The sequence below is a fragment of the Bos taurus genome, chromosome 25 (assembly GCF_002263795.3).
Source record: "Bos taurus isolate L1 Dominette 01449 registration number 42190680 breed Hereford chromosome 25, ARS-UCD2.0, whole genome shotgun sequence".
NCBI lineage: Eukaryota > Metazoa > Chordata > Mammalia > Artiodactyla > Bovidae > Bos > Bos taurus.
Window position 1 is genome coordinate 14,414,264 of NC_037352.1, and position 12,182 is coordinate 14,426,445.

The 12,182-nt window shown below is 47.1% G+C and overlaps 1 protein-coding gene across 5 annotated transcripts in view; it reads left to right on the forward strand.

Moving 5' to 3' along the window:
* The window catches only part of ABCC1 (ATP binding cassette subfamily C member 1), a 152,059-nt gene that overhangs the window by 84,110 nt on the left and 55,767 nt on the right, over positions 1–12,182 (forward strand). For all 5 annotated transcript variants that reach the window (XM_024984647.2, XM_024984648.2, XM_024984649.2 and 2 more), the window contains 2 exon segments: positions 3,684–3,776; positions 5,401–5,604. In XM_024984647.2, coding sequence (XP_024840415.1) covers positions 3,684–3,776; positions 5,401–5,604 — 297 coding nt within the window.

Below are 12,182 nucleotides of genomic sequence, written 5' to 3' on the forward strand. Positions count from 1 at the left end.
TCTTGACATCGTTCACATTTTATTTTCTGGCTTGTCAGCCAGCTCCTGGATATTTTGTTCCTTTCTTCAGTTGTTGGGCTAGGTTCTCTCGGGTGGCATGGTATTTATTTGCACGTGTCTCTTCTTGACGGTGTGTGTAGTTAACCACCCTATGACATATCCATTGTATTTCTCCCTCTGTGTCTTCCCAAACACTCAGCAAACTCATTTATTCATGAGTCCTAAGTTATGTTGGTCTTTCGGTTGCAGGGGGTAGAAGTGCATTTTAGAGCAACATAAGCAAGTAAAGGGAATTTTATGGGTGGGGGTAACTGAAGAGTCTAGGGGACTGGCTTCAGGTATGGATGGATCTGGGAGATCTGGCAGTGCTGTAAGGACACAATCTCATGCCCTCATCCTTTCTTAGCTTGGTGTTTCTCTGAGTTGATTTCATTCTCAGTGGGATTTCTGCACACGGCTTCCATAGCTTTGGGTTTATAGCATCTTCACAGGTGTTGGTGCCAGACAAAAGAGAAGATACTCCTTTCCCGTTTGTCTCAGTCAGACTCCCAGGGAGCACTGTGGCCCAGCACAGTCCTAGTCGCATCCTTGAAAAAATACCAGGCTGAAATAGGCGGCATTCTCTGATTGGCCAGCCTGGGTCACATGTTCTCTCAGTGTGAACAGGGTGTGATTGACAGCCCTTCCACATGGGGAAGGGCACCTCCCAAAGTATGAAGATGATGAGCAAAGATGCTCTTAGCCTAATCCAGGCCTTACTCTTTCTACCTCTGGGCCTTTGCACATGCCTTTCCTTCCACCAGGAATTCCCTTTCCTCCCTACTGATGACAAGGACTTCCAGACTATCCCAGACTTTAAGGCTGTGATAAATACCACTTCCACTGATTTTTTCCCCCTTTTAATTACGTGGACTTCTTCATCTGGCAGGTGTCTTGGGGCATCTACTTCCCCAGAAAGTGCTGTCGTGGAACAGTCCTTTTAGAATTGCCTTCAGGGTTGATTTGTGAACCACGAAGAAAATGGCTTTATTTTAAATGAGAGTTGCTGAAAGTGTTATTGATACGTGGGGCAGGATAATTCTTCACTGTTGGGGGCTGATCTGTGTGTTGTAGTATAGTATGTTTAGCTGCCTCCCTAGCCTCTCCCCAGGAGATACCAATCACATACCACCTCTTCACCCCCACACTCCCACCGCCACTTGCGAAAAGGTCTCCAGACGTTTTCAGATGTCCCTTGGGGGAATATACCTCACTGGTAGGGAACTGCTGCTTTAGACCAAAACCAGGGAGAAGGCAATGGCACCCCGCTCCAGTACTCTTGCCTGGAAAATCCCATGGACGGAGGAGCCTGGTAGGCTGCAGTCCATGGGGTTGCTAAGAGTTGGACACGACTGAGCGACTTCACTTTCACTTTTCACTTTCATGCTTTGGAGAAGGAAATGGCAACCCACTCCAGTGTTCTTGCCTGGAGAATCCCAGGGATGGGGGAGCCTGGTGGGCTGCCGTCTATGGGGTCGCACAGAGTCGGACACGTCGGAAGCGACTTAGCAGCAGTAGCAGCAGCAGCAGGGTTTCTCTGACAGTCAAGAACATAGGATAACAGGCAACAAGATGGCTCTGAAATCGGGCTGCCCTGGTTCAGATCCTGCCTCTTGCCGCCCTTATGGCTTAATGTCACTACGTCTTGATGTCCTCATCTGTAAACTGTTGACAGTCAGGAAACGTCATTGCAGTGATTGATGTCAGGACAATTGAATGAATTGCTGCCGGTAGTGTTCCCTGAGCCATACGTGGTACAGAGATGTGCCTGGTGTCTTTTAACTATGATTTGCTTTCAGAGTTGATTCTGAATGCTTCAGATTGTTGGTAGAAATCACCTTCATTCTTAGAGGTGGATTAATCGTCACTGAGCAGAGCTGCATCACAGAAAACATTTGGAGCAGTTGTTGTTGTTCAGTCGCTCAGTTGTGTTCAACTCTGTGACCCTATGGACTGCAGCACACCTGGCTCCCCTGTCCTTCAGCATCTCCCAGAGCTTGCTCAGACTCATGTGCATTGAGTCAGTGATGCCACCCAACCATCTCGTCCTCTGTCGTCCCCTTCTCCTCCTGCCTTCAGTCTTTCCCAGCATCAGGGTCTTTCCAATGCATTGCCTCTCTGCATCAGGTGAACCAAGTATTGGAACTTAAGCTTCAGCATCAGTCCTTCCACTGAATATTCAGGGTTGATTTCCTTTAGAATTGTCTGGTTTAATCTCCTTACTGTCCAGATGACTCTGAAGAGTCTTCTCCAGCAACATAGTTTGAAATCATCAATTCTTTGGCACTCAGCCTTCTTTATGGTCCTACTCTTACACCCATACATGACTTCTAGAAAAACCGTAGCTTTAACGAGACAGATTTTTGTTGGCAAAGTGACGGTAGAGCAGTAGTTTGGAGCAGTAGAGCGGCTTTTTGGTAACTGGGACTGGAGCACCCAAGGCTGACTCCTTGGAAGGGACTAACATGCTTACCCTCTGGTTCTGACCGTCCGTCTCAGCTGAGAGCGTATACACTGGGCAGACTCCTCAGGCTGTCTCTTCTGATGTGTGTAACGTGCAAGTTGAAAAATGTCGATCAGTATCTTGCCTCAGTCATGATCTCTTAACCTTTCTGAGGTGCAGTTTCCTTAATCTGCAAATGGGACCACAGAACAGTCTATAGCTTCTCATCTACAAGTCCTTGTATCAAAAAGCTCTAAAAACCGAAAGTGTTTCTTAACTCATTTGGTGGCCAGACCTGACCTGAACAGATGTGTGATTTATCATCTTGATTATCCCTCTCAGTGGGAATTTTCCCATTTGCTACTGAAAAAAAGAATTGCATTTGCTTATGGAATGCTGTTCCATGGCCTGGTGGGGTACGATATACAGGCATATCCACCTATGTCAGGGGGTCCTAGGACTCCAGCAGGTTCATGATTCGCTAGGGTTACAGCAAGATTAACAAAGGTTGAAGGGGGATCAGGGACAAGCTTCCAGGCGTCCTCTCACCCTGGAGTCAACAAGAGGTACTTAATTCCCCAGTTTGGATGCTTGTGACAACATGTGTGAAATGTTACCAGCCAGGGAAGCTTGTGAGAGACCCCCTAGTCCAGGGTTTTTATTGGGGGCTGATCACACTGGCAGCTTCTACCTGGCACAGACCAAACTTGCAGACTCCCAAGGGGAAAAGGCTTAATCAGCAGAAGCCGTATTGTTTGTACAGTTTAGGCATAGTGAGTCAGTCTTAAATCAGTTCTGACAATTTTGGGAGCCCTCCCCAAACCCAAGCACCCGGCCCCTAGCCAGGGGCCTTTGAGCAAGATAGACAGTCAGGTGGGCGTATTCACTGTTTTCTGTTTCACATCTCATTACCTTTCTGAAATCCTTCAGTTCTCGTTTGCAAAACCCACCCTGTTGGTAGAAACCAATAGAATACTGTAAAGCAATTATCCTTCAGTGAAAAATAAATAACAGCAACAACAGTAAAAACCCCAACCTGGTCTTAAGGGTTTCAGATAAAGGATCGTGGCCTTAATATTCGCACAGGGTTTGTGGGGCCCCGAGGGATGCTCTGGGATAAGTCTGAAAAGTGAAAGAACTGCATGGGGTGGCTCAGCCCAGGAGGCGCTGTGCTGAGGCTTTGTTCTCATTCCTCCCGTAGAACCTGGGCCCCTCCGTCCTGGCGGGGGTGGCCGTGATGGTCCTCATGGTTCCCCTCAATGCTGTGATGGCCATGAAGACCAAGACGTACCAGGTAAGGGGGTGTCTCCCTGGGCTCCGAGCCAGGCCCCTGCCTGAGGCCTTTCCACTAAGTGTCGGCTGACTTCCTTCTGCACAGGCCGTGGGGGCCTCAGCCTTGCCTGCCTGTGGGAATCCTCTGGGGCACTTTCATAAATGCTGGTCCCTATGCCCCATTCTGGGAATTCTGAGCCACCTGATATGGGTGGGGCCTGGGCATCAGGGATTTTTAAAGCTTACCATTGGGCTGCCAAGGTTGAGAGCTCCTGAAATATTTAGACCTCGTGGGCCAGTGTCTGAAGCCGCATCTGTGGACCTCTGGAAGAGTCCTCATTTCCCGTGGGTTCTATTCCCTTATGGGTGTGCATTGTCCAGGGCTGAGCAAAAACCACCCCTTGCTTTTTACCCCATCACCTTAACGCTGGTCACAGCTACTTAGTATTTTTTAAGTTTTTAAATAGTCAAGTAACAGAGTGAATGTCTTCTCATTATATTTAAAAAGTTCAAATAATACAAAAGTGTAGGGCCTGTCCCCTTCCCTGTCCTCTCAACCACAGTGAACACACTGAAGCAAATCCTTCTAGAACTTTCTGTGTGGTTATGTAGAGATCAGACTCACTGTAGAGTTAGGCTTGGTGTGAGTAGTCTGTGCATTATGGTGCTATCACCATATATATTTTAACACACACAGGCTCTTTTGGCAGCATGATTTTGTCGTTTGATACCATGCCTGGGGATCTTTCTGTGGCATGCCATGTGGTCTGACTTCATTCTCTTGAGCTCATGTCTAATGGTCCATAACAGAGATGGGCCAGAGTTCTTTTTTTTTTTTTTTTTGCTCCCCCATTGATGGCTATTTATGATGTGCCTGTGGAATTTCAAATGAGAGAGCTTGGCTGCACTGATGATGCTATAGGAGAGACAGATTCCAGAACATGGGCCTGGTGGGATGAAGTTTGCGGGGGTAGGGGGATGATTATGGCCTCTCATCTTCTTCCCTTGAATGGTCCACCTCTGAAGCAGTTTCAGTCTCTGGCCTTGACCTCATGTTGCTTAAACTGTCCTGTTCCATGACCCAGGAGTGACATAGCACTTAATGATAGGGTTCTTGTGAGCAGCACTAAATGCCCGTGAAAAGCTTAGAAAAGTGTCTAGCTTAAGGAAAAGGCTAGGTGATATAAAAAATATTTAACAGCTCTATAGCACGGGTACCCAATGGTCAGAACCAGTGCTGGCTGGTACAGAAACACTTCAGTATTGTAACAGCATGTACTGGCTGATAAGCAGTAAAGAAGATAAGAAAATGGAGGGGGGAAAAAGTATCATCTCTCATATTTGGATCAGCAGAGTAAGGCATGTGCCCCTTCCTCCCTGGATGGCTGTAAAGTTTTTCTCGCCTCTCTCCTAATTTTAAGAGGTTTTGCTAATAATGTCAATCTAACGTAATTCAAAGCAGTTTTTTTGCCTTGAAAAAACGAATCCTTTGGAGGGCTGTCAGGGTTCCCAGGGATTGCAGGCCCGTTTTCCCACCCTCAGGAAGGCCCATTCTTAACAGATGGGGTTGTTAGTCTGGTGCCGGGGCCAGAAGTGAGCAGCCAGCCCCTGCCCCGGTGAGGTGTTGACCGCTTTCCTCTTCCAAGGTGGCCCACATGAAGAGCAAGGACAATCGGATTAAGCTGATGAACGAAATTCTCAACGGGATCAAAGTGCTGAAGCTTTATGCCTGGGAGCTGGCATTCAAAGACAAGGTGCTGGCCATCCGGCAGGAAGAGCTGAAGGTGCTGAAGAAATCTGCCTACCTGGCCGCTGTGGGGACCTTCACCTGGGTCTGCACCCCTTTCCTGGTGAGTGAAGCCGGATTTCTCCTGGCCCACACGGTCAGACGTTTTGTTGTGTCGTCGTTGCCTAAGTATTTTTCGGAAGTCGCTATTTCAGCACAGTCTTCTCCAACCACTCTTTTTTAAAAGTACCACCCCTGCCCTTTGTTTTATTCACAGCACTTAATAGCTTCCAGCCCAGGGCTGCCCCGAGCAGCCAGTTCAGGAACTGTTACAGGTTCACCATGAGCGGAGAAGCTTGTGCTGGAATGTAAACCTCTTCTCTCTGCGTCCTTCATCGAGAAAGTCTGGCTAAGAAACAAAAAAAGTCAGCAGGACTAAGCTGCGTGCTTGGTGCCTTAGTTGAGCCACTTGATGGTGTCAGCTCCTTATCTGTCTGTGGGCTGTGGGCATCTGGTCACACACGGAGGGTTGGCAGTGACTTGTGGACCACACTCTAAGTGGCCATGCCAGACACACTCTAAAAGTCGCTCACTGTTTCATGAATTGTCTTTCTTCACTAGAGTGTCAGCTCCAGGAGGGCAAAGATTTTTTTCTGTTCACTTCTGTACCCTAGTGCCAGAACCAGTGCCTAACAGGTGGTCAACGAATACTTCTCATTCATTGAAAAAATAATTCAAATCATATGCAAAGTTATGCAATAAAAAGTAATAAAAGTATATTATCCTTCCATCTATCCCTTTCCTCCAAAATGACAGTTTTGTATATCTTTTTAGGAAAAAAATGTTGATGTGTATAGATATTTTTAAAATATTTATTATATATTCAAAAGGAGTCATACTTACACGGTGTTCTGGACCTTTAGATTTAGTATGTAACTGCTCAGTTCATGCATTCAGATTTGCTTCATCTGTTTGAACGATGCATACTTGTCCGGAGCGTGGGTGTGCCGTTGTGGACTTAACCCATCTCCCATGGCTGGCCTTTTAGGCTGCTCCTTGTTCTTTGCTGTTACTTAATGTTCTGATACACTTGCTGTACTGAATGTTCTGATACACACGTCTTGGGTTACTGTAATGGGTCTGTTCCTAGCTGGCCATCCTTGAAAGGTTTAAAGATGAGTGTAAGTTACTATTTTCCCAACCTGGCCGCAAACCAGGAACCATATAGAGAGGGACTGTGGAAGCCCTTTAAGCACAGTGGGCAGTTAAACATGGTTAAGGATGACTTCAGATCATGTCCCCCCACCACGCTTCTTTTTTCTTTCTGTCTTTGTATTATTAACTATGTCATTCTTTTTTAAAAATGTTATGCTAGTAGTGAGTGTTACTTCTTACTTACGTTGGCAAATATGTATTCCTATGGGAACTTCCTATGACCAAAACCACAATTTTCATAAATAAGAAAGAATTTTCTAATAGGCTACCGTCTGCTTCATCACAGTAGAGTTGCAGGTGGAATGTTTAAGGAAGCTCCTGCTTTTTTCGATGTTTGTCAAAGTATATTCATTTGGATACTGGATTTTGTTAGGCTCAGCTTGATGTCTCCTAGATTCTTAACACACACACAAGGCAACGTGGCGGATTCAGTGATGCTCCAGCTTGTGCAGGCCTCACACTCACCTGCAGGCCTTGTTAAAGCCATGCTCGCTGGGCCCCACTCAGTTTCAGATCCAGTCTGTCTAGGAAGGCCCTGAGTATTCACATTTCTAACATGTTCCCAGGGGCTGCTGCTGCTGGGGCCTGGGGTCCACACTTTGTCCTCAGCAGTGGGGCCCATAGACCAGTAGCATTGGCATCACCAGCTTGCTTATTAGAAATATAGACTCTGAGGCCTCACCCCAGACTAAGCTAAGACAGATCTAAATTTTAGCAATTTCCCCGCCAGGGGATTTGTATACACATTAAAGTTTGAAAAACATGGGCAAAAAGGTGGAGTAAGCACAGTTTTCTGTATAGGATCACCCAGTGCATAATTTAGGCGTCCTTGGCCGTGTGATCTCTGTGGCAACTGCTCATCTCTGCTGGTGTTGTGCAAGAGTGGCTATGGATGGGACTTGACCGGTGGTCCAGAGGTGAAGACCTCTCCTTCCAAAGAGGGGCACAGGTTCAATCCCTGGTCAGAGAACCGAGATCCCACATGCTGTGGGGTGTGGCCAAAAATTAAAAAAAAAAAAAAGGTATGGATGAGACAGAATGAATGGGTATGGCTGTGATCCTATAAAAATTACTGTATAGACACTGAAATTTGAATTTTGTATACTTTACTACGTGTCATGAAATGTTTTTTTGGATCATTTAAAAATTGGGGTTTTTTTAGATCATTTGAAAATGTAAAATCCGTCCTGAGTTCATGGGCTGAGACATAACCAGCTGAGTCTTGGCTTAGAGGAGTGGAATGTTTCTCTGAGAGTCAGGACCCCTGCTGAATTCTCCTGCCAGCTCACGGAGTACCTTCAGCTGGTCATTTTACCTCGCTGCCTCTGGATCTTTGAGCAGGAGAGATGAAGGGGTTGGAGCTTTTCTGGTGGCTCAGTAGTAAAGAATCTGCCTGCAATGCAGGAGACACATGTTGGATCCTTAGGCTAGGAAGATCTCTTAGAGGAGGAAATGGCAACCCACTCCAGTGTTCTTGCCTAGGAATCCCCATGGACAGAGGAGCCTGGCAGGCTACAGTCCATGGGGTCGCAAAGAGTGGGACATGACTGACCATGAGCGTTTGGCTTGACTTGGCTTTGATAAAGGGATTGGGCCCCAGGGCTGTGCGTGCGGCCTTGCCCTCTGCAGGCCCCTTGCCTCAGCCGACACCCCTGGACAGTCATGGTGCTCCCTCCCACTGAATTATGCTCAAGCAGTCCTCCAGGCGAATGAACACTGCCAGTGGACTGGAGTTGGCCCAAGCAGCAAGGTCACTTAGCTATTCTGGGACTCTGTGTTCCCTAAGATCCCCTCTGGCTCAAACTCTCCCACATTCCAGGCTGGAAGGGTCTGCTATCTCATTCTTTTCACACTCCAGCCTCCCCAGCCTTCCCCAGGTCCTTAGTGACTCTCTTTTTTTTGTTAAAAGTAAAAAATACAATACTGCATGGTAGTTAACAGGGGTTGTTCTTATTTTCTTCCAACTGTTCAGTCCCGCCAGGATCCTCTGTCCATGGCTGGAGTGGGTTGCCATTTCCTTCTTCAGGGGATCTTCCCAACCCAGGGATCGAACCTGCATCTCCTGCATCAAAAGCAGATTCTTTACTGTCTGAGCCACCTGCTGGAGGCTCGACTGTTCAATAGTCTCTATGCATTAAATACAACTGTTAAATAGTCCTTACTGTATATATGATGCATTTTATTTTAAAAACAGAAAGTAATGCATTCATGTGGTGAAGATAGTTAAAGCTGTTCCAAAGAGTCTGCAGGGGAGCTTCTCAACTCCAGCACTGCTGACATTTGGGGCCGGATAATTCGTTGTTTCTTTGTGGGGAGCTGTCCTGTGCACTGTAGGCTGTTGAGCGGCATCCCTGGCCTTTCCCCACTAGATGCCAAGTGGTACCTCTCCCCCCATCTCCCCAATTATGATGATCAAAATATCCCCAGGTGAGAAGCCCGTGTCTGCAGTGAAAGGCACTGCTGTTGCCTCCACAGGCCCCCATCGCCCAGCTTCCTTGTCCATACCAGTTTCTTCTGTGTGTTTACGGAAAGAGCCTGCATGTATACCAGCATAACATTGACTAAATACAGTAAATGTACTTAAACTGCTACATCTATTTTATTTACTTTCATACTCATGATAGCAAATCACACAGAAATCCAAGATGTTTGAATTCCTTTTTTTTTTCTTTTTTATAAATAGGCAAAGATCTGAAGTCAGAGGGGTCATCTGAGTTGTGTTATGCTTAGGAAGAAAGGATCTTTCCCCATAACCCTTTGCTCTGCACGTCAGATCCTGTGACAAAACCTGGCCATTTCTAGCTAGTCACCCAAACTGCCAACTGTTTAAATAATCATTTCCTGCCCTGGTCTCCCTTAGGAAAGCACAGCAGGAGTTGCTTAAAAAGTATGACTGGCTTTTCTTGACCTTCAATTTGCCATTCAGATTTGGGGTGATGGTGGACTTCCAGAGACAGAGTTAGCTGAGCTGTTTGTCATGAAACAGATGAGCCTGGGAGTCAGTCGGGGACCTTGACCCTGGCTGAGACATCGAAGCCTCTGCCTACATTAGGATAAAATATGTGGCCTCTGGTTCCCTTGGAAGGTATTTGCATGTTCTTTCCACTGGTGGATTCCTGCACTTCAAGGATGATGATGTGTTTACCCACCGGTAGGTATGATGGAAGACAGAGTCCTGAGGAGGTCAGGCAGGAATGGGGATGCCATGTGGCAGGATTGATGGGATTGTTTTTCTGGAATATAGAGCCTGGCATTTATCATGTCCTCATGTCCACCTAATGCACTTTCCTAAAATAGCATCCCCAGGCAGCCGTCAGTATTTAGCATTTGCTATCTTAGAAGGTTTGTGAGCTTCTTGTCATCTCTGTGCCTTGTATGTCCCTGCTTTAGAATAATTACCCTTCTATATGCTGATTACCTGCTGTGCAGTTCTCCACTGACCAGAACATGCATGGCTCTTGTCTTTTATTGCTTGTATCCCTGAAACACAGTGTGTGCTAAATTGCTTTAGTCGTGTCTGACTCTTTGCAGGTAGCCCACCAGGCCCCACTGTCCATGGGATTTTCCAGGCAAGAATACTGGAGTGGGTTGCCATTTCCTTCTCCAGGGGATCTTCCTGACCCAGGGATCAAATCTGCATCTCTTAAGTCTCCTGCATTGCCAGGAGGATTCCTTACCAGTAGCACAACCTGGGAAGCCCCTGAAATATAGTGGACTCAGCAAATAGTACCCACTCGTTAGGTGTATATAGAATGACTGACTAAATGAATAGACTGAAGATTTGGATAAACTGTATTAGTTAGGAACCGTCTTGCAAGTGGCAGAAACCTAACTTAGATCCACTCAAGTAAAATAAAAAGAAGGGAGATTTTTGAGTCACAAAACTGAAAAGTCTAGGAAGGTGTTGGTTTTAAGCATGACTGGGGTTTCAGGCATGGCTGGATCCAGGCGCTCCAAAGATAATGTTGGGTATAATTCCTTCCCTGTCTCCTACCTTTGCTTTCTCCATGGTGGTTTCTTTGTCAGATGCAAAGTCAACATGCAGTTACAGTTGATCCTGTCATCTCAGTAACCACAATGAGGAGAGAGCTCCCCTTTTCCCATTAGTTCCCACAGCAAAGCTGTGGGGTTGAGTCTCACTGGTTACGGTTGATTGAGCGCTTGTCCCTGATTCACTGGAGTCAGGGAACAGGGATGCTTGGATTGGCCAGGCCTGGATCATGTGACTTCTGTCAGAGATTAGGCTGTAATGTGGACGTTTGATCTGTGGCTGAACCTCATGGACTGAAGTTGGGGGAGATTCAGCTCCCCAAAGGAAAACTGACGTGTTGTTACAACCAACAATAGTGGACGCCAACCAGGCAGAAGGAGCAGATGTTCTCGTGAAGACACGGCAGGTTTTTAGGGATTGGGCTGGGGTAGTTGGTTCGGTCATTTGCCCCATTTCTCAGTGTGGAGGGAGGCTCTGTTTTCACTCAGAGTGGTCAGTAGTTCTTCCTTGTTTGTGAAGGATTTTCCAAACCTTTGACCCACACCATTTGTAAGGCTGTGGCAAACCCCCTCCCCAGCCACCTCCACACACTGGCAGACGCCCCTGCTCCAGAGACCCTGGCTTAGTACCTATTTCCCACTCGACTGTGAGTCTCAGGATCTCCAAGCCTGCCTTACACAGTGCCTGGCACACAGAGGGTGCCCAGTTAGTAGTTGATGGATGAATAAATGCCCTCTACTTCCTGGAGAAGCGGACGCTGCAGATCTGATGGGGGCCACTCAATGCGCTCCCCGTGCTGCCAGCAGTCACCCCATCAGTTGGGCCAGTGGAGCTGGGGTATCCTGGTGGTGAGATGCTTGGTTTCTGTGTTGTTGAAGAGACACCCCTGGGTGTGTGCTTTCTTGCAAATCCATCCACCCACTCACCCATCCATCTACTTACCTATCCCACCCATCCACTCACCCACGCACAAACATTTTCTGGGTATCTGCCACGATCCAGGTGCTGTCCCAGGCACTGATGACAGAGCAGTGAATACTACAGACAAAAACCCTCACCCTCGTGGGGTGTTCGTTCATTCATTCTAACTTGGAGAGATAGACTATGCACATAATGAACGCATAAAGAATATATAGTATGCTAAACTGTCATAAGTGCAATGGGAAAAAAAAAAAGGTTCTGGTTAGAGCAACTGTGAGGGCTTACAGTTTTTAAACTGGATGATCACAGGACTTCCCTGGTGGTCCGGTGATTAAGACTCCACGCTTCCACTGCATGGGCCATGGGTTCTGTCCCTGGTTGGGGAACTAGGATCCTGCAGTCTGCGGCCAAAAAAAAAAAAGAAGATGATCCAAGACTTCACTGAAAAGGCAATACCCGAGTGTTAAGCTGGTGGCAGTCAGGGGCCTGACCTTGAGAAGGAAGACTGAGTGCAGAGGCGCTGTGGCAGGTCTGTGTCTGCCTCACAGAGGCCGTGGGGCTGGAACAGAGGGAAG